The sequence below is a fragment of the Xyrauchen texanus genome, chromosome 1, assembly GCF_025860055.1.
Source record: "Xyrauchen texanus isolate HMW12.3.18 chromosome 1, RBS_HiC_50CHRs, whole genome shotgun sequence".
Taxonomy (NCBI): Eukaryota; Metazoa; Chordata; class Actinopteri; order Cypriniformes; family Catostomidae; genus Xyrauchen; species Xyrauchen texanus.
In genome coordinates this window covers 60,950,859-60,972,687 of record NC_068276.1, presented here as the reverse complement: position 1 = coordinate 60,972,687, position 21,829 = coordinate 60,950,859, and the positions used below count along the sequence as shown (strand labels likewise).

General features: G+C 40.2%; 1 protein-coding gene across 2 annotated transcripts in view; it reads right to left on the bottom strand.

The window, feature by feature from the left end:
- Positions 1 to 21,829, bottom strand: part of LOC127638602 (voltage-dependent L-type calcium channel subunit beta-2-like) — a 64,863-nt gene that overhangs the window by 8,395 nt on the left and 34,639 nt on the right. For both annotated transcript variants that reach the window (XM_052120225.1, XM_052120301.1), the window contains exons 3-12: positions 12,240 to 12,362; positions 11,977 to 12,113; positions 11,560 to 11,636; positions 10,155 to 10,288; positions 8,572 to 8,652; positions 6,887 to 6,945; positions 5,578 to 5,687; positions 4,000 to 4,151; positions 3,363 to 3,458; positions 1,198 to 1,368 (exon numbers count right to left, since the gene is read on the bottom strand). In XM_052120225.1, the coding sequence (XP_051976185.1) occupies positions 1,198 to 1,368; positions 3,363 to 3,458; positions 4,000 to 4,151; positions 5,578 to 5,687; positions 6,887 to 6,945; positions 8,572 to 8,652; positions 10,155 to 10,288; positions 11,560 to 11,636; positions 11,977 to 12,113; positions 12,240 to 12,362 (1,140 nt within the window). The remainder of the gene's footprint in view (positions 1 to 1,197; positions 1,369 to 3,362; positions 3,459 to 3,999; positions 4,152 to 5,577; positions 5,688 to 6,886; positions 6,946 to 8,571; positions 8,653 to 10,154; positions 10,289 to 11,559; positions 11,637 to 11,976; positions 12,114 to 12,239; positions 12,363 to 21,829) is intronic.

Genomic DNA, 21,829 nt, shown 5'->3' with positions numbered 1-21,829 from the left:
ATCCAGACTACACGGTGCCAACCTGCGTCATGCCCTTGGGATGCCGTGCCCAACCAATAATGTGTGAAGTACAAAGGACGGCGCACGCAGCCCGACACCATGTATCTCTCGCTCCTCGCTTGACCCTGTGCGCCACATCACCCAAGGCATTCAGAGGATGTCCCTGTCCCAATCACAGACCCAACGACCCCCCTCACCCGCTTTATCACACTCACCAATAAAGGAGTTAATCAAAGCTGCCACGCAGAAGCTGAATCAAACTAATGAACTATTAAATTGCGATCACTGCAGACATAATCACTCAGGTGTGTATCGGAGATGAGACAGACCTCTGGGTAGCTTAGCGAGTATTGACGCTGACTATCACCCCTAGAGTCGTGTGTTTGAATCCAGGGCTTACTGAGTGACTCCAGCCAGGCAACCAAATTGGCCCAGTTGCTAGGGAGGGTAGAGTCACATGGGGTAACCTCCGATTAGGTCGCGATTAGTGGTTCTCGCTCTCAATGGGGCGTGTGGTGAGTTGTGTGTGGATCGTGGAGAGTAGCATGAGCCTCCACATGCTGTGAGTCTCCGTGGTGTCATGCACAACGAGTCACATGATAAGATGCACGGATTGACGGTCTCAGAAGCGGAGGCAACTGAGACTCAATCACCACCACCCGGATTGAGGCGAGTAACCGCACCACCACGAGGACCGTAGTAAGTAGCAAGAATTGGCCATTCAAAAATTAGGAAGACAAAAATAGCCGGTGGCACTGTCAAACACATCGTAACAGATAATCTAGCACCTGTCTCAGTAATCTTAAAGTTGTCAGTGTCCCGCCACAACCAGTCTACCCTCCTGTTACAGAAGCCTTACAGCTAAAATGACCCCTTCTTAATGTCAGATCATTGGCTGTATTATTAGTTGAGACCTGGCTTACCAACACTACACTGATAGAGGCTTGTCCTCCAAACTATCATTTTTTCTAATCAGTTTTCACATATTTTTTGTGATTTTTGAGCAACTATTATGTCATATAAGTGCTCAGCAATTTAGTGTACAGTATGTCTCATTTGCTGCCATTAAATGTAATATTATATATTGTATTTTATACAGTATATCAGCATCATATCGGCCTTCAGCCCCCCCGTGCTCACTAGATATTGATGTTGGCCTTTGCCTCTTGTGCTAAAGAGTTGAAGTTGTATAAGCACCTTTAGTTGTGTATTAGACGGCGGTTCAGGACAGACCGCGGGAGCGTCAGTCTCTGTGGTCTGACTGACACTGGGAGGATGAGTGGACTTCCAGTACGCTTCCAGATAATCAGCCATGTGCTCACAGGCGTCTTCTAACTGATTCTCATCCAGAATGATGTCAAACAGCTCCTGCATGCAGAACAAACACTGATGTTTAAACCAGTTAATGCATTAACTTTTACAATGTTTGGTTCCGGGAACAGACGAGAATTTTGTTTTAAGGAAACAGAACGTTCCCTGCAGGTTTAGGGAATGTTCCCCTAATGTTCTCCTAACGTTCTTCTTATCTCGGCTGTAACCCTGCTGTATGTCAATAATAACGTCTTGTTCTGATCCACTGTTTAATTCATTATTAAAATGAATTCACATGTAATATGGAGTTATATCCATCCATTCATTAGTTTTTATCCCAGATTATCCTGTATAGGGTCGTGGGGATGCTCGAGCCAATCCCAGCAATCTCGGGTTTAAATAGATTAAATTAATTTGGATGATATTACATTTTCCATATTAATGTAACTTAATTGTATCAAAATAAACAATGACTTCAAAACAGTAGAGGAATGTGGCAGGGCGGAGGGCGGGATCGGGTTGTGATTCCACCCTCCGTCCTGCCACAAGCATTTTTAACCCAGATATGTACTGACAGACATTACAAATGAAATATTAACAGGGATAGTTAATAGATAATGTTCTCATCAGTTACTCACCCTCATGCCATCCCAGATGTGTGTGACTTTCTTTCTTCTGCAGAACCCAAATGAAGATTTTAGAAGAATATTTCAGCTCTGTTGGTCCATACAATGCAAGTGAATGGTGACCAACACTTTGAAGCTCCAAAAAGCACATAAAGACGGCATAAAAGTAATCCACAAGACTCCAGTGTCTCAGAAGCGATATAATAGGTGTGGATGATAAACAGATCAACTTTACTGAAAATCAAAATTTTCACTTTCACTTTAATATTTTGGCGTGGAAGTGACATTTACTTTCACAGTCAGCCACCTACTGGTTGGGCAATTTTTTTTATATTTATCTGTTTATCACCCAAACCTATCATTTTGCTTCTGAGACACTGGAGTCGTATGGATTACTTTTATGCTGCCTTTATGTCCTTTATGGAGCTTCAAAGTGTTGGTCACCATTCACTTGCATTGTATGGACTGACAGAGCTGAAATATTCTTCTAAATGTCTTCATTTGTGTTCTGATGAAGAAAGAAAGTCATACACATCTGGGATGGCATGAGGGTGAATAAATGATGAGAGAATTTTCATTTTTGGGTGTACTGTCCCTTTAACTAGGCTAACATTAAATTGATTCCTTGCCACTGAAATGTACAGTTTAGCGGAGACGTCTGCTTCTCCATTTGCAGTCAATAGACAGAAAGCTTGTTTGGTTACACTTAAACAATCAATAACAAATATATTTAATATCACATCTAGAAGTAGTTTTTTACTGAAATCGATAAGCGCATGTCAATCAGTGAGTCGGTTAACCAGAATGACTGTTGATTTTTAGAGTATGTGCAGATTTCTGTAGAAGAATTAAACTTGTGCGGATCATACGTGCTTCAGGTTGTCAACAAAAACGTTCCTGCAACATTCTGGAAATGTTAGTTTCTGATAATAAAAATAAATACATAAATAACCATTAGAAAACTTTCTGAATTTGCTCTTCATAGGTTATCCCACAAAACCTCCCTGCAACATTCTGGGAAGGTTAGTTATGGTTATTAAAACTGAAACCTAAAAATAACCAATAGAGAACGTTCTGTGAAAGTTCTTATAGGTTGTTAAACACACGCCAAAAAAAAAAACTCCCTGAAACGTTTTGGGAACGTTTGTTTATGCTTATAATCGTAAAGAGAACGTTCCTAGAACGTTCAGAATCTGTTGCCAAAATATAACCAAACGGGAACCATATGCTAACGTTAGGAAAACGTTCCGTGTTATATTATATTATGCAGAAATGTTTATGTAAGAGTTAGGTTTAGAAGAAGGTAATAGAACATGTAAGTAGTTCAGTACAAAACAATAGAAGTCAATGGAAGTCTCCACTATGATTGTAAAACAAACACGTGTGTGTGTGTGTGTGTGTGTGTGTGTGTGTGTGTGTACTCACAGAGGGGCATTGTGCCAGTTTGTCTGCTGCCACCATCTGAACATTGAGATGTTTGGCCTGAGACTTCCCTCTAGACTTTATTAACCTCTGAAGAACCTGTGAGATCCGGAGACACAACAGTGATTATCGACACCATGACAATGACCACAGTGTGACATCATCATCGCAATACCAGCACAATGTCAGTGTGATTTTAGCTGGGACTCAGTGGAAGACACTGGCTGTGAGCTGCCTCGTATACTGACCAAATAGGCTAAATAAAATCAGCATTTTCAACACATTTTCGCAACACATTATGGAATTGCTTATGAAGTGCACTTGTGATGCTGCCTTAAAACTCTGCCATCTTAGAAGGCAACATCACTTTGCAGCCTACACTTTGGAACAGTTTTTGCATCCGGATGCTCCTATGATTGCTTCAAATGCTGTCTAGTTAGTCAGCTCAGTAGGGTGTGGAAAAGAGCATATGTGAATGCAGTTGTTTATAATGTTTCTCCCATTTCTCCTTAGTTTTTTCCAAACTGTCCAGTATTAGAAAGACATCATGAATCCCGGCAAACCATGGCACCACTTTAGGACATTACAGCGAGGCAGAGGAATAGTGAATGTGTGTATTTGAACCGTTCTGTGCGTGCACCTTTGGAGAGGTGATCTTGACGTAGACAATGATCGGAGCTAAGGAGGTCTTTCCCAGTTGAGTTGGATGGTTGATTGTGTCCGCGTCTAGAACAACCAGCTGTAATGTGCGAGCCAGCTCAAAGATTCTCTCGATCTCACTCTGTACTTCCGCTGCAGACACACACGTGTACACATATATTTAACAAAAGCAAGGTAGGAGCCTATTATAGTTTCCCAGACAATATAGAGATCTAGGTCAAAACCGTAACATTGAAGTGTCATTTTTCAATGCCGGACAATTTCTCCAACCATATGAAGATTCAACTATACTGTAAGTTGTTGGTGAATATTGTGATTCGGTCATGCTTTCTAAACATTTCTCTATTTGATGAGTGGACCAACATCTTCTGCTTCAACCAATGGTGTGAGTTTGGGGCGGGACTGCCTGTAATAATGTATTTATCAGGGAAACGACTAGCGTGTCTGAACAATGACAGACGGACATTCTTCAACGTGTACTTAATGAGACAAAGACAAAAAATGCATAAAAATAAATAAATAATTTAGCATATTTTAACAAACACTTTAGCTGTTTTCATGGCAAAATTCAGGTTAAAATATAAAAACAGGTAAAACAACTAAAACTCTATATAAATTGTTTGAAATGCATTTTAAATAAAAAAACTATATTGCAAACTGAAATAATATACGGTATAAACATTATAAATAAAAACAGAAATTCATTCTGAATTTGAAAAAAATTAAATAATAATTATATAATAATTATATAAATAATACATAAAAAAAATATAATTATATAAATTATATATATATTTTTTTTAATGACTATTGATATTTTTATGCTGAAATTCAGGTTAAAATATAAAAAGTTAAAACAGCTAAAACTCTCTTTAAAAAGTTTGTCTTATTATTATTATTAATAATAATAATAATAATAATAATAATAATAATAATAAAAATCAAATAAAAAGACAATACGGACACTATTTTAAGATTTTCTGTAAAGCTGCTCTGAAATTATGTGTATTGTGAAAAGCAAGATACAAATAAAAATGACTGATCTGAATAATAAATCTAACATAAAAATATATTTAAATATATTAAAAAATATATATATTATACTGTATAAAATTATTCTGTATTTTAGGGGGAAAATTACTAATAAATATAATTAAATAAAAATGATGTATGTTTTTTAACACTACACCAGATTATATGGAAATTATATAAACATATTCTGGAATGACTTTTAAATAAATAATAAGCTTAAACTAAAAACTCCATAAATATATTACAAATCAAGATAATATATTGTATATACCATTGAAAACAACAACAACAACAGAACATGTTTGCTATTCAGCTCTGTACAGTGTTTGAAGGCAAGTTAATTTGTGACTGTACAAGCGACTACAATGAGTGTATCAAGACCTTTAATTAAAGGACTTCATATAATATAAAATAATAGTTCATTTAATATCATTCATATAATATAATGTAGATCATCCAAACAACCGGTAACAGTAAACAGATTTGTTTGTCTTACACTCATAAACATAAATCGACTCTCTCTCACCTAAGTTGGAGCGTGTGTTTGAGCGCTCGATGATGACCTGTTTACTGGGGTTGTTCAACACAGAGCGCTTGGCAAGAGAAATATCCGCTGTGACACGCGTGATGGAAATCCTGAATGAGAGAAAACAATTAACTGCTTCTTGAAAATAAGATTAACAATTAAAACTACTTCTACAGCATTTATTCATATTCATTTAAACAGATATATATAACTTTTATATCAAATGTTGCATATGTTAACATTAGTTAATGCACTAGGAACTAGAGGTCTTCACGGGTCCAAAAATATGTGCCCGAAACTGAAGAGACCTGGAAATATGCTATCCGGAAACTGACCCAGACCAGTCTATAATTTGAAAGTTTGGACCCGGACCCGTGCAGAACCAGAAATGCCTTAAATGTAGTAGCCGGAACTGACCCAGACCCGTCTATTATTTGAAATATAGACCTAGACCCGTGGAGAACCGAGAAATGCCATAAATGTAGTACCCAGAACCGACTCGTACCAGTCTATTATTTGAAAGTTTGGACCCGGAACCGTGCAGAACCGAGAAATGCCATAAATGTAGTACCCAGAACCGACTCAGACCAGTCTGACCAGCTGGACTGGTAATCTGGCATTCCGGGCATTTTCCCAGTGGGCCAACACACTTTGGGGCCGATCAGAACCGAGCAGGCCAGTGGGCCGGCCGTGTAACGGGCCAAATGGGCCAGGATAAGCTAATATGAGCCGCTGCGATATGCAGAAAAGGACCATGGTAAGCAGTTAGAAATACAAGTGTTGAACTGAGGTTGGCTTACACGCTAAAGCTAGCGGCAAACGCATGGCGTTTGAAGCGTCACTTCCGTCAGCTGTTAAACGGCTTATGCTTCCGTGTTGTAAAAATATGTTAATTATTCCATTTGGGACAATACTGCACTTAGAAAATGAAAACACTACTACTAGTGCATAGTGTATAGTGTGACATTTGGGATAATGTTTAAATCTTTTCATACTTGTTACTCAAATTTGGTACCCAAGTGTAAAACCCTGATTCAAATGTATCACTTCACAACACACATATATTCAGGAGTTTGATGTAAATGTCACAATGGGAATCCAGTACATTTTGCTCTGAGGCAGGAGAAAGCATGTGACCCAGCATTGTGTGCATGTACCAGCATGGCCAATTAAGGCAATGAGATGTGACTATTTAAAGTAACTTTGTGCACTCACATGACACACACACACAAATGTACAAACTACCCCAAAGGAGGGCCAAAGAGGAAGAGAACAGACAGAGAGAGACCAGAAGAGCGTAAAGACTTACCTCCCCTCAAACCGGTGTTTCAGAAAGTCAAACAAAGCTTTCTGCATCATATCTGTCACCTGTTTACAGCAATAAAGGAAAATAACTGTTTTTAATCTGTTCCACAAATTGACGTAAATAAAATATATGATGCATAATGTAATAATAACATATACACATTACACACAATTACTTGTTATAATAAAGCAGTATAAACATAACATAATGGTAAACAAAACTTAAAGTCGTACACACGTAAACAATGACGTAACACAGATTTAAGCACAATTGTAAAATGTTTAGTCAGACTATACTAGAAATATCAGGGAATTTTAAAATTGTGTTTTCCAGGCCTGGAAAAGTCATGGAAAATTCGCTTTTATAGAGTGAATATATATTTTTCCTAATTAGATATTGCTTGTTGGTAATGGCCGATTTGTCAGTGAATGATTTATTTGCAAATGGGTCAGAATCAAAATTAATTAAAATAAAAATCTGTATTCAGTCATCACAAATGCCTGGAAATTCATTGGTCAAAAAGGAGTTAAAAACTCTGTATTTTAAAGGATAGTTCACTCTAAAATCATTTAGTCACCCCTCATGTCACCTAAAACCTTTGTTTTTTTTATTTCATCTGTGAAACACAAAGGGAGAAATTATGCTGAAAGACCAAGCTGCTCTTTTCCACACAACAAAAGCAGAAGACGACTCGAGTGCTAGTCAAAACAGTCAAAAAAAGTAAAAGTAGTCAATATGATGCAAACTTTGATTTGAAGCAAAAAAGTATTCGAAAATCAGTCTAAAAGAGTTTTCTTTTCTCCCATTTTCCCAATGCGCTTGAAGGCATAGTGACTCGCCTCAATCCTGAGACCCTCTGAGACCGTCAATCCACGCATCTCATCACGTGACTTATTGAGCATGTCACCGCGGAGACCTACACTCTATTCTCCGCTGCATCCATGCACAGCACGCGCCCCACTGAGAGCGAGAACAACATTATAGCGACCACAAGGAGGTTACCCCATGCGACTCTACCCTCCCTAGCAACCGGGCCAATTTGGTTGCTAAGGAGACATGACTGGAGTCACTCAGCATAGCTTGAATTCAAACTTGCGACTCCAGGGGTGATGGTCAGCGTCAATCCTCGCTGAGCTACTCAGGCCCCCAATCACAGAGTTTTCTTTGAATAATGGGCGGACTGGCCTACGGGAGAACCGAGCGGGCTGGTGTGTCGGCCGCGAAACGTGCCGAATGGGCCACGTTATGCTAAAATGAGCCGCCGCCGCGTTATGCAGAACTGACCACAAAATCTTTCTCTTCAGGATCATGGGAAGTGTAGTTAATCACCAAAAATTCCTCTATTCATTTTCAAGTTGAAATAACAGACTGATGGCTTCAGCGGAAGCATATACCATCCGTTAGCAACCTCAGAGCTCACGGTTACGTCTGTCTATGAAGATTTAATAAGTCGTTGTTATTAATCAATTCTGCAATGGAAAAAATTAGAAGGTATTTTTACTTTCGAAAACCGACAAACGCTATATTAGACTACATTGCTTATATAAAAAAGAGCAACCTGGTCATTCTGCTAAATGTACATCATACATGTTTTAAGTGATATGACGGTGAATTTGCATTTTTCTGTGAACTATTCCTTCAGCATGTTCTCTATGAAGTGACTGATAATGCTCTCTGGAGGGCCTGACCTCATAGCCCTTGAGGGAGGGTCCCACCAGCACCACTGGTCTCATAGAGGGCACCACATCATATGGAGGAACATGCTCTGACTGTAGAGCAGCACAAAAACACAGCATTAGCCTCTCAGATGTGTACACACACACACACACACACACACACACACACACACACACAGGTAAACGCACCACACACATTGAACACCCAATGTACAGTCACACCTATGAGAAATACAAGGGTAATACAGTAGATTTGTGTTTTACCAGCCAAAAATGAACTGCAAGTACTAACTGTTCAGGTGTCAAACTTAATTTCAGATGCATGAGGATGTACCCTTATGTGTTGGTAAACTTCTCAGATTTAAGTTTAATGCTGTGTTGTTATTTTTTCTTCTTACATGAGTGAATCAAAAGACGCATACAACGAAAAGTGCACGTCACTACAGAAAATACAAAAAACTGATATATTGCAAATGACTCAAATTAGGTATGACACCCATCAGATTAGCTGTACAATGTAACTGCATTAAGTATCACAGACAATTTGGCAAATCAAAAATTGGGGTCAACATTGGACAAGAAGCCGTAATTAACCCCAACCATTAATTGGACAAAGTTTTCGCCAGTAACACTTTACAATAAGGTCCTATTTGTTTACATTAATCAGTGCACTTGATAATATAAACTACAGAAGAACTATAGATTTGTACAATTTTGGAACGGCCAATTCCCAATGCGCTCTAGGTCCTCGTGGTGGCGTAGTGACTCGCCTCAATCCGGGTGGCGGAGGACGAGTCTCAGTTGCCTCCGCGTCTGAGACTGTCAATCCGAGCATCTTATCACGTGACTCGTTGAGTGCGTTACCATGGAGACCTAGTGCGTGTGGAGGCTTCACGCTATTCTCCGTGGCATCCACGCACAACTTACAACACGCCCCACTGAGAGCGGGAACCACGTTATAGCGACCACGAGGAGGTTACCCCATGTGACTCTAACCTCCCTAGCAACCGGGCCAATTTGGTTGATTAGGAGCCCTGGCTGGAGTCACTCAGCACACCCTGGATTCGAACGCGCAACTCCAGGCGTGGTAGTCATTTTTTGAGTCGATGTTGTTGTCTTGGACTGGTTGGGATGCTCAAACAGAGCAATGTTTTGATAGTGTCATAAAGCCACAGTCCTATATACTTGTTTAAGCTTATCCAAAATTACTAATTCATATCTAGAAGCACCATTCTCTGTTAAACACACACACACACACACACACACACACACACACACAAACACAAACACACCAGCAAAAATATTACTATAGCAGCGTAACAGAAAAATGGCGGGAAACACACAGTGATGCAGCTGGAGTCCTCTGCCTAACTTACCGACTTATGCCTCTGTTTAGCTGAGGAGATTAGAAGGGAAACACAGAAGGAGGTGTGAAATATTGAGATAGGGAGACAGCGACAGGGAGAGAGAACAGACAGAGTGAGTGAAATGAGTCAACATGAACAAGCGGAACGGGCTGTGCGTGCGTCTGCTGCGCGGCAGGTGACAGATGCAGCCATACGGGCGAATGCAGGACAAAGACGCACATGTTTTACCTTCTTAAAGAAAGGCATTCGTTTCTCACGGGCTAAAGGGGATATGACTGTGTTTGGACTTGCTTTAGGAGAACGCTGGTGGGGAGGAGCGTCATTCTCCTCTGGATCTAAACCAGCCGCATCTATATCCACAGCTACACAAACATACAGTATATACATACACACACTTGTATATGAGCCTCTCAAGATCATACAAAGAAAACGTTACATATGCACTTTGTAAATGCGTTATAATCATTTGTACAACATGAGTTTAGAGTTAATTAGACATCAAATGAGAATACACTTGAATTTCTCTGTCATGCTTTGAATTGAGAGACATAAACACAGTACGAAAACACTGAAGCACACAAATGGGACAGCTTAGAGTATTTCGTATAAGCGTATTGCTCTGCAAATGTGAAGCACTCGAGTCGAGGTCGAGGGGTGAATTTACACAAAAACTTCTTAAGAAATAAATTCTGAAAGTTCTTATAAATTATAAGAAGATCGTCAGAATGTTGCGATTTCATGAAGAACATTCTTAAGAAGTCTTTTTTGGGAATGCAAAATATTATTATTAAAAACATATTTTTTTAGCCTTTTCTCCCAATTTTGGAATGCCCAATTCCCACTACTTAGTTGGTCCTTGTGGTGGTGCGGTTACTCGCCTCAATCCGGGTGGTGGTGATCGAGTCTCAGTTGCCTCCGCTTCTGAGACCGTCAATCTGCGCATCTTATCACGTGACTCGTTGTGCACGACACCGCGGAGACTCACAGCATGTGGAGACTCATGCTACTCTCCACGATCCACACACAACTCACCACACGCCCCACTGAGAGCGAGAACCACTAATCACCACCACGAGGAGGTTACCCCATGTGACTCTACCCTCCCTAGCAACCGGGCCAATATGGTTGCTTAGGAGACCTGGCTGGAGTCACTCAGCACGCCCTGGATTCAAACTCAAAACTCAAGGGGTGATAGTCAATGTCAATACTCACTGAGCTACCCGGGACCCCAATGCAAAATATTCTTAAAGGAATATTCCGGGTTCATTACCAGTTGAGCTCAATCAACAGCATTTGTGTTTATATACTCGCATGTAATTTGTAAAAACAAATGAATAAAAAATATATATATATATATATGTCTGAGTGAATGAATGCTATTTTGCATTACAGTAATGACAATGTTGGGCTGGGGGAAATGTGCTTAAACAGTTATAATTGTGTTGCTTATTTTGGGGAGAAATATGACAGATATGTACATGCTAAATTCACCAGGGAACCTTCAAACACCGATTACACATATCAAAAGTAGTTTTGTTTTTTGATGCGTAACGTTGTCGAATAATGTTGAAAATGTAAAGTTTAGGTTTCTCAAATAGGCATTTTAAAGTGTCATGAATTGGTAATGACTTACCAGAGGAGGGTGGAGTTGATTTACGCGAGTTTGAAATCACGTCTCCTAAACTAGACAAAGAATTCGCCCCTGATTTACTGTGAAGGAATAGATCACAGAATGAAACACAGATTAACAAAAATAGGTGTCATCTAAATATGTATGCATGATTTCCTGAGATCGTGAACACAAACAGCCAACACCAGAAAAGCAAATTCAGCTGGTAACCAGAATAAACGCTATGTTTTGGGTACACTGCTCAAGCTGGTCTACCAGCAACAAGTAACTGACCAGCAAAAAAAAGCAGTTAAGAAAAATGCGAATGACTCCAAGCTGAATTTGGCAGGTGCTGACGTCCCGAAACTTAAGATGAAGTCTAGTTACTTTAAACATGGCCGTATTAAAGCATTATCTGATGCGTGAAATATTTGCAGCTACCTTGAATAAAATCGGCCTTGTTTGGCACGATGCTCCTGACGAAGGCGAGTGTTTTCCAGCTTCACTGGACTTGGGATGAAGCCGATGTCACACCCTTCCTTCACCAAACGGCCAATCCACCAGTCGTTATTAAATTTCTGTCATTGAACACACAAAAGCACCCATGCCAGAATATTATCATCACAATCATTAGATATTTTAGATTTGAATAAAGAAATCCTCCTGTATGCACATTCATCTGTGAATATATATGCACTGTATACTTCTTTGACATGAAGAAAGTCTTTGGCCTCAAATGAAACGGCCATTTCAGGCACAGGGACGTCATCTTCAGGGGAAGCACTGTAGCCGACGTTCGTGCGTACTGCGAATGCCACTGGTTTAGACTGTATAGAAGGAAATGAGTTAATATGAGAAACATCTTGGGTCAAGTTTTGATGATCAACAAGATAATTCAAGTAGTGCACTGCTACATTCTGGTACTCATTGTTTTGTAATTATGGCATTTTTATTTTTAATTATCTACAACATATGGCATTAGTTTGGGGTTGACAACATGTTAAAGAGAAGCTGCAATGTTGCCGATATTTAAATTGCAAAATTATACAGTGCTTCCGGAAAGTATTCACAGCACTTCCACATGTTGTTATGTTACAGCCTTATTCCAAAATGGATTATATTCATTATTTTCCTCAAAACACTACAAACAATACCCCATAATGACAATGTGAAAGAAGTTTGTTTGAAATCTTTGCAAATTTATTAAAAATAAAAAACCAAAAAAATCCCATGTACATAAGTATTCACAGCCTTTGCTCAATACTTTGTCGAAGCACCTTTGGCACCAATTACAGCCTCAAGTCTTTTTGAGTATGATGCTACAAGCTTGGCACACCTATTTTTGGGCAGTTTCTACCATTCTTTGTAGGACCTCTCAAGCTCCATCAGGTTGGATGGGGAGTGTCGGTGCACAGCCATTTTCAGATCTCTCCAGAGATGTTCAATTGGGTTCAAGTCTGGGCTCTGGCTGGGCCACTCAAGAACATTCACAGAGATTCCTGTAGCCACTCCTTTGTTATCTTGGCTGTGTGCTTGGGGTCGTTGTCCTGTTGGAAGATGAACCTTCCCCACAGGTCCAGAGTGCTCTGGAGCAGGTTTTCATCAAGGATGTCTCTGTACATTGCTGCATTCATCTTTCCCTCGATCCTGACTAGTCTCCCAGTTCCTGCCACTGAAAAACATCCCCACAGCATGATGCTGCCACCACCATGCTTCACTGTAGTATTCACTGGTATTGGCCAGGTGATGAGCGGTGCCTGGTTTCCTCCAGACATGACGCTTGCCATTCAGGCCAAAGAGTTCAATCTTTGTTTCATCAGACCAGAGAATTTTGTTTCTCGTTGTCTGAGAGTCCTTCAGATGCCTTTTGGCAAACTCCAGGCAGGCTTTCATGTGCCTTTTACTGAGGAGTGGCTTCCGTCTGGCCGCTCTACCATACAGGCCTGATTGGTGGAGTGCTGCAGAGATGGTTGTTCTTCTGGAAGGTTCTCCTCTCTCCACAGAGAAATGCTGTAGCTCTGTCAGAGTGACCATCGTGTTCTTGGTCACCTCCCTGACTAAGACCCTTCTCCCTCAATCGCTCAGTTTGGCCGGCAGCCAGCTCTAGGAAGAGTCCTGGTGGTTCCAAACTTCTTCCATTTACAGATGATGGAGGCCACTGTGCTCATTGGGACCTTCAATGCTGCAGAAATGTTTCTGTACCCTTCCCCAGATCTGTGCCTCGATACAATCCTGTCCCGGAGGTCTACAGACAATTCCTTGCACTTTATTCAATTCCTTGGCTTGGTTTGTGCTCTGACATGCACTGTTAACTGTGGGACCTTATATAGACAGGTGTGTGCCTTTCCAAATCATGTCCAATCAACTGAATTTACCACAGGTGGACTCCAATCAAGTTGTAGAAACATCTCAAGGATGATCAGTGGAAACAGGAAGCACCTGATCTCAATTTTGAGTGTCATGGCAAAGGCTGTGAATACTTATGTACATGTGATTTATTTTTTTACGTTTTTATTTTTAATACATTTGCAAAGATTTCAAACAAACTTCTTTCACATTGTCATTATGGGGTATTGTTTGTAGAATTTTGAGGAAAATAATGAATTTAATCCATTTTGGAATAAGGCTGTAACATGACAAAATGAGGAAAAAGTTGCACTATATATATATATATATATATAGAAAAGAACATTGTTAAACCTATTTCTTACAACAGATCCGAAATACTCACACTAAGAAATGCATGGATATTTTTACCCAAATTTCCAAAAAGTGAGGCATTTAGAATTTCTAAATATTTAATTTGCATTACAGAGAGCCAAATGTTATCCAATGCGTGTTTGATGGCATGAGACTATATTTGGGATAGAAAGTTGCCATAGAAACCAACATCAATCATCACACGTTTCTTAAAAATAGCTGCCGAGTGCACACACTCCAGACTAACTGTGCTGTGATGCTCATGTAGGAGGCGCAGGTTTCAACCTGGTATGTGACGTGTCCAGATCCCATGTCTTTTCTCTGTCCCCGAAAAAATGTCCTCTCTCTGTTGTCTGTCCATTTAAAAATGGATAAAATGCCCAAATAAAAGAAATGTAAAGGAACAACATCAGCCACTGAATTTTACTAAGATAATTGATTGAAACATCATCCGATTAAGCCAGACAAGTTTATATTTACAGCACAATTCATCCACAATGGTAATTCAAAGTGAAATGTAACTTTCAGTAGTTAAAATGCCAACTCTTGATATTGGGAATGGAATTAAGAGTGAAAATGCTAGTTATAACTAATTATATTTGGATTAGTGAACATGTAAAACTAGTTTTCATAAAGAAATCGAACCATGATATGGTGATGTATCGCAATATATCGTACCGTGACATAAATCGTGATACGTATCGTATCGCGAGGTGGCTGGCGATACCCAACTGTTTGATATATGAAATGGGCAAGATATTAATTCTTGATATCTGTAATGCCATTTCTGAACAGGCGTGAATGACGGATCATTGTGCAATTCTATTAGTGAACATACATTTAAAGTCTCCTGAAGTGATATGACCACTTTAAATAACTATAAATAATGAGTTAAAAATTTGGGGTTAGCTGTTCCTTAATCAACAATCAATGCAGGAAGTGTAACGGAAAGATTTAGGTGAGAGAGGCCGTTTCATTGCTGCATGCAAAGGCACAAAGGAAAGTCGTGTTGCAATATTCGAGTAGTAATTTTACTTGTTGAATATTTAAAGCTGAACGAGTACTCAGGGCCTGGGTAACTCGGCGAGTATTGACGCTGTCTATCACCCCTGGAGTCACTAGTTTGAATCCAGGGTGTGCTGAGTGACTCCAGCCAGGTCTCCTAAGCAACCAAATTGGCCCGGTTGCTAGGGAGGGTAGAGTCACATGGGGTAACCTCCTCGTGGTGGTGATTAGAGGTTCTCGCTCTCAATGGGGCATGTGGTGAGTTGTGTGTGGATCGTGGAGAGTAGCATGAGCCTCCACATGCTGTGAGTCTCCACAGTGTCATGCACGACGAGTCACATGATAAGATGCACGGATTGACGTCTCAGAAGCGGAGGCAACTGAGACTCGTCCAGTTGAGTCCACCACCCGGATTGAGGTGAGTAACCGCACCACCAGTTACTTTAACAAGTGAAAATGTAATTGTTGATGTCTATAATTCATATCCTGCACGTGATTAAATGTCAAAAGAGATTGTAATATACATTGAAAGTAACAAGCACACCGCAGTTTTGATACCATTCATAAGGTTAATACTGCCTTTGCTTGGAATTGAATATCAAGAACGGCTGATCATGCTTCACAGATTGTATTCATGGTTGTATCCAGTTAATTACTGCAGACTGATACTGAGACTTAAAACTGGAGGGAAAACATAAGACGTTATCTAACCCCATATCCTCTCTTGACCTCTGAGTCTGGACATTGATTGTTATTGTTTTCAGTCTTGACGCTCTCCTGGGAGAACTGGAGTAACTATTGAATCAATCAATGAAGAAGTAAATAAAGGGGAGGAGGGAGTTTAGTGGGGGTATAGGCTTTTATGTTTATTCATTTGGCAAATGCTTTTCTCCCAAGTGACTTACAGAGCATTTAATATACTGCATATTATACATTTATCAGTATGTGTTTCCTAGAAACTGACGCCATAACCCATGGTGTTGCTAGCGTCATACTTCTGAATTCTAGGTGCTGTGGGAAATCAAACAAACTTAACACCATTTTTCTATAGGCCTAGTTGTAATTCTCATGAGTAAAACACTTTACTGATTTGGGACTGCTAGTGGAAATGTTTGCCATAACAGATATTGTTTTTTGTTTTTTATCATCAGTATCTTAATGATTTGACAATCATTTTGATTTTATGAACATCTGAAGCCAAACCAGGTCAGACTGATTCCTAATCTCAAACATCAATAAAATGCCTTCAAACATCAACACATGACTTTGCTAATAATTTATAAAGGTCCAGACTTTAAGGGTGTGTTCACACTTGGCATGTTTGGTTCGATTAAAATGAACTCTGGTGCGATTGCTCTGTTAGTGCGGCTCATTTGAACAAGTGTGAACGCTGCCATTGAACCTTGGTGCGCACCAAACTAGCGGACCGAGACCTCTGAATAGTGGGTCTTGGTCCGCTTCCAGACGAACTCTGCTGCGGTTCGACTGATATATGAACGCAGCATGGGCCAAACACATCTAAACGGACCAATAACAGGATGTGATTTCACAAGATGCAACCATAAAAATCACATGATTTGATAACGTAGAAAGTACACAAAACAAATTGAGCAGAGGTCAAACATGGAGCAATGAGGAGGTAAAGTTCATTATTAACATTTGGTCCAACGAGCATATTTCCAGTATACTGGAAAAAATGCACAAAAATGCTCAAGTGTACAAAATGTTCAGTTATAGGTAAAGGGAAAGTGGGTCCAACAAGTACATTTAGCCCAGCAGCTAGCATTGTTTTGGAAGATCGACAAGTTCCATCAAAATATACGTCAAAAAAGCTGTCCAATCAGGTTGTGAACTTATCCTGATGTCTTCGCTTTTGTATCTTTAGGTTCGTTGTTTAAAATGCCAGTGTGAACGTTAAGAGAACCAGGACTAAATGTATCATTTTCTTTTTTTTGCACCAAGAGAACTGAACTGCAAGTGTGAACACACCCTAAATCTATATTGTGCATTACATTATGTTTACCATAGTTCTTTCATTGTTTAACAGTTGCATTTGTAATGCCATAATCACAAGAAAGACCATGTCTGGCTCCTCATTACAGTGGTCAGGCAGTTAGTTGGTTGGTTGCTTGTTTGGTTGTTTGTTTTTTTGTTTGGTTGGTTGTTGGGTTGGTCGGTTGGTTGGTGGTTTGGTTGGTTTGGTTGTTTGGTTATTTGTTTGGGTGTTTGGTTGGTTTGGTTGTTTGTTTTTTTTGGTTGGTTGGTCGGTTGGTTGTTTGGTTGTTTGCTTTTTTTTGGTTGGTTGGTTTGGTTGGTCGGTCGGTTGGTTTTGTGGTTTGGTTGTTTGTTTTTTTTGTTTAGTTGGTTATTTGTTTGGTTGGTTTGGTTGGTCGGTTGGTTGGTAGGTTGTTTTGTTTGGTTGGTTTGGTTGTTGGTTGGTTGTTTGGTTTGGTTGGTTGGTCAGTTGGTTGGTTGTTTGGTTGGTTGGTTGATTTTGTGGTTTGGTTGTTTGGTTGGTTGTTTGGTTGGTTTGGTTGTTTGGATGGTTTGGTGGTTTGGTTGGTTGGTTGGTTGGTCGGTTGATTGGTTGGTTGGTCGGTTGGTTGGTTGGTTTGGTCGGTTGTTTGGTTGGTTTGGTCGGTTGTTTGGTCGGTTGGTTGGTTTGGTCGGTTGTTTGGTTGGTCGGTTGTTTGGTTGGTTTGGTTGGTTGGTTGGTTGGTCGGTTGTTTGGTTGGTCGGTTGTTTGGTTGGTTGTTTGGTCGGTCGTTTGGTTGGTCGGTCGTTTGGTTGGTCGGTCGTTTGGTTGGTTGGTTGGTTGGTTGGTTGGTCGGTTGTTTGGTTGGTTTGGTTAGTTGGTTGGTCGGTTGTTTGGTTGGTTTGGTTGGTTGGTTGTTTGGTCGGTCGTTTGGTTGGTCGGTTGTTTGGTTGGTTTGGTTGGTTGGTTGGTCTTTCTTTAAAATAAACTGTTTATTTGCTAACTTTTTTAATACAACTTCCACAGATGTAATGAAAAATTCAGTTTCAATTTACTGTGATAAATGTTAGTATGGGTTGAAGATGTTGAGGTGTCTTGTAATTAATGCAGGACAGTGGTTTTCTCTTTCCTTGTCAGAGATGTTCATAATGTCAGTTCTGCCGTTTGGCACTTTTGAACTGCTCCAAAGCGCTTTAAAATAGAAAAATGTAGAATTCAAATGGGTTGCATAAGTTTTGCCTTCTGTGTCACGATATTGGAAAAAGCCCAGTTTAATCGTCGCGCATGTGATCCGCTCTGCGCTGTCCTGCCACCAGAGCTCACATTTCGAGGGATTTTTGCATCAGGCGCATGATTAATCAATTCTTCAATCACATGAGAAACATATTTATCACTTATAAACCTTACAATAAGCAAGATGAATTTGAATATCATATCATTTGCATTGAAATAAAAATTTCAATGCAGGGAAAAAAAATGCTTAATTTTACCCCATTATATACATTTTTATGTGTTATTGTAAGTAGTATTGACAGGGATGGACTACCTACCGGGCCAATGGTGCCAGTGCACAGGGGCCCTTGACTGCCCAGGGGGGCGTCCCTGGGCTTTAAGGTTTCGCGATCCAGTTTTGCGATTCCACCTCTCGAAAACCCATCAACAATGAAAAATAACAACTTTTGGAGGGGGGCACTTGGAGATAATTGGCCCTGGGGCCTTTGCAAGTCATAATCATCCCTGACCATTGATAGAAATATTAAGAGTGGAGACAGAAAACAAGAGGGGAAAAATTAGGACAAAAGGTGGATTCTAACCCGGGTAGTCCGCACAAAATACTGTGCGGACTACCTCAAGCCACTGAATCGATATTTTAAGAACAGACAACAAAAGCCGTCAATGCTTGTGTCTGATTCGCTGTTTGTCCAGAGGCAGCAGAACAGACCTCACATGTGGAACAAGCACATGTAAAGAGTTTTCCCTTTTTTGTTCATTCTGAAAACTGTTTACAAGAATAAAGCTGCAAACTATCTCCGATCATCTCGGGAGGTGCTGTGAGTTTAGTTCACATTATTTCCGTGTAGTTAGCATGCATTGTGAACGCAACTCTGCATATTCAGTAATGTATATCTTTGCATTAAATAAACAAAGAAGAAAGTGAGGCTATTAGTAATTTTCAACCTGTTGTCGTTGACGGATGATTGCGTGATGGCAGACGGTGGTAAATAGTTGGATTTGGGGAGGTGGTTAAATAAGATTTTATTATCACTTTGTGTATATATATATATATATATATATATATATATATATATTGAATTTAGAAATGTTTTTTTGTTTATGTTTTTCATGTTTCAATATATTAATTACATTTTTTAAGCAAAATCATTAAAGCAAAAACAATTCACTGACCCTCGGCAGGGGGGTTGACGATGTAATCAATATTGAGATATTTATAAGGCAATTATCGCTAAAATATTTGATATATCGCCCCGCCCTAATGCACTGTAGCTCACTTTAGCTTTCATGGCCTTGATTCTCATTCACTTTATCTGGAAAAGAGTGGCCTGGATACATTTTGTGGTCCAATAAAGGAAACCATAGGAATATGGAACGACATTGGTGAAATGTTCCTTTAGGTTTCGGAGGTTATACCACAAATATAAACCAGCAGGAAGATGATGTGCAGCTGTCATGTATAATTTATGATGGAGTGAGTGTGTCTCACATGTGTTGGAGAGGCAGGGGACCGTCAGCGCAGACTCGGTGTAATTAACATCCAGATAATGGCCTGCACATGTAGTGAATTGTGGGTATGGCAAACAGGACACTGTGTCCTCTAATGGAAGAGATGGTTGGCTGCTCACACACACACACACACACACACACACACACACACACACACATGATCAGTCTGATCCAAACTGCTTCATTCTTTCTCTGGTATCTTATTATTAAAGCTTTAAATTATATTTTGAGTAATAATACTGTAAACATTGCATGGAGCCTTTTCACTCAATGCTTTTCCCCAACCACTGTCTGCCTCTTACGCAACACAGTCCTCCATTATACATGCAGTATTGACCACAGAGAGAGAGCGAGCAGTTGTAACCTTGAGCGTGTATGTCCTTCCATACTGATCAGCTTCCATTCATTCACATCATCTGTGAAACACAACTGACTTTACACAACACATTTAGCTTATTTGAGTATATTTTGAGTTAAGATTGTTTTAGGCTATGAAAAAAAAACTGTAATTGCACATTCAGGTTAAAAAGGAAAAATAAATGAATTAGTCACAAAGAAAATTGTAACGATCATAAATAGGGTTATGGATGTTTTCCTGTAGGAATGTTAATGATTAACCGATTAATTGCCGTTAATACTTTGATCGATCGTCAATCAAACAATTCCAGAACAAATGCTTTCCGTAATCCTGCCAGCAGACGTTGAAAAGACTGTCTATACATGAATCCGCTGCTAAAGGGCGCTACACCGCTTGTACACTGGATGTCATGTCTTACCCGCAACACAGAAGAAAAAACACACAGATGTGCATTCTTGACTTCCTCTCTGAAGGAAGAGAAGCGGGCTCAATGTAAGCAGTGTTGGAACATTAGCTGTATTCTCTGCATACACTGTGATAGTGTGTTAAAGTACAGCATGACAACAAGCACTGTTGATCCGCTGCTCTCCTTGTTTCATTCCAACCTAATATCCCACCAGTGATCACTAGGAGAGCATGAAGGTACACTCATCTCACCATCACTACAGAAGTGGTGGTATGTGAGTGGTGGTGGCATAGTGGGCTAAAGCACTGAAATGGTAATCAGAAGGTTGCTGGTTCGATCCCCACAGCCACCACCATTGTGTCCTTGAGCAAGGCACTTAACTCCAGGTTGCTCTGGGGATTGTCCCTGTAATAAGTGCACTGTAAGTCACTTTGGATAAAAGTGTCTGCCAAATGCATGAATGTAGATGTAAATGTATGTTACGTACTGTGTTTAAGCAGCTTGTTATGATTTGATCTTTAGAGTGGGTAACAGGTTGCCTCTTCATTGGGGTAGGGACATGAGAAGTTTCCGGGGCAAGGCACAAGGGACCAGCCATCCCAAAAGTGGGGGGGTGGGGGTGTGTTGTTGAGCCAAGAGTTGTTGAGCGGAGGGGGGGTTCACTGTCTGCATATCGCGGCGCCATATTGTGATCCGTTACGTGTAATGCAGCGGCTCATTTATGCTTATCGCGACCGACCCATCGGACCCCTCGGTTCTCCTGATGGCCAGTCCTTCCCTGATCTGCCCCAAAGTGCGTCGGCCCACCGGGAAAATGCCCGGTATGCTACATTACCAGTCCAGCCCTGCCTGCCATATACTAAAATGGGTGGGAAAAAACCCTAAAGCCTTCCACTAAAGAAGGGAACCGAGCCATATCTGCAGACCAGAATGTCATAGAGTCTTCAGGGTGGGCTCTTTTCATTTGGACCAGTAAACAACCACCTAGCAAACACCCACTACACCTTAGCAACGGCATAGGAACACCTATAGCATCATAGAAGAGAGCGTGGACAAGCACCACTCACCTCCAGAAAAAGTACAAATATAGGCCTAGTTGTTATTAAAG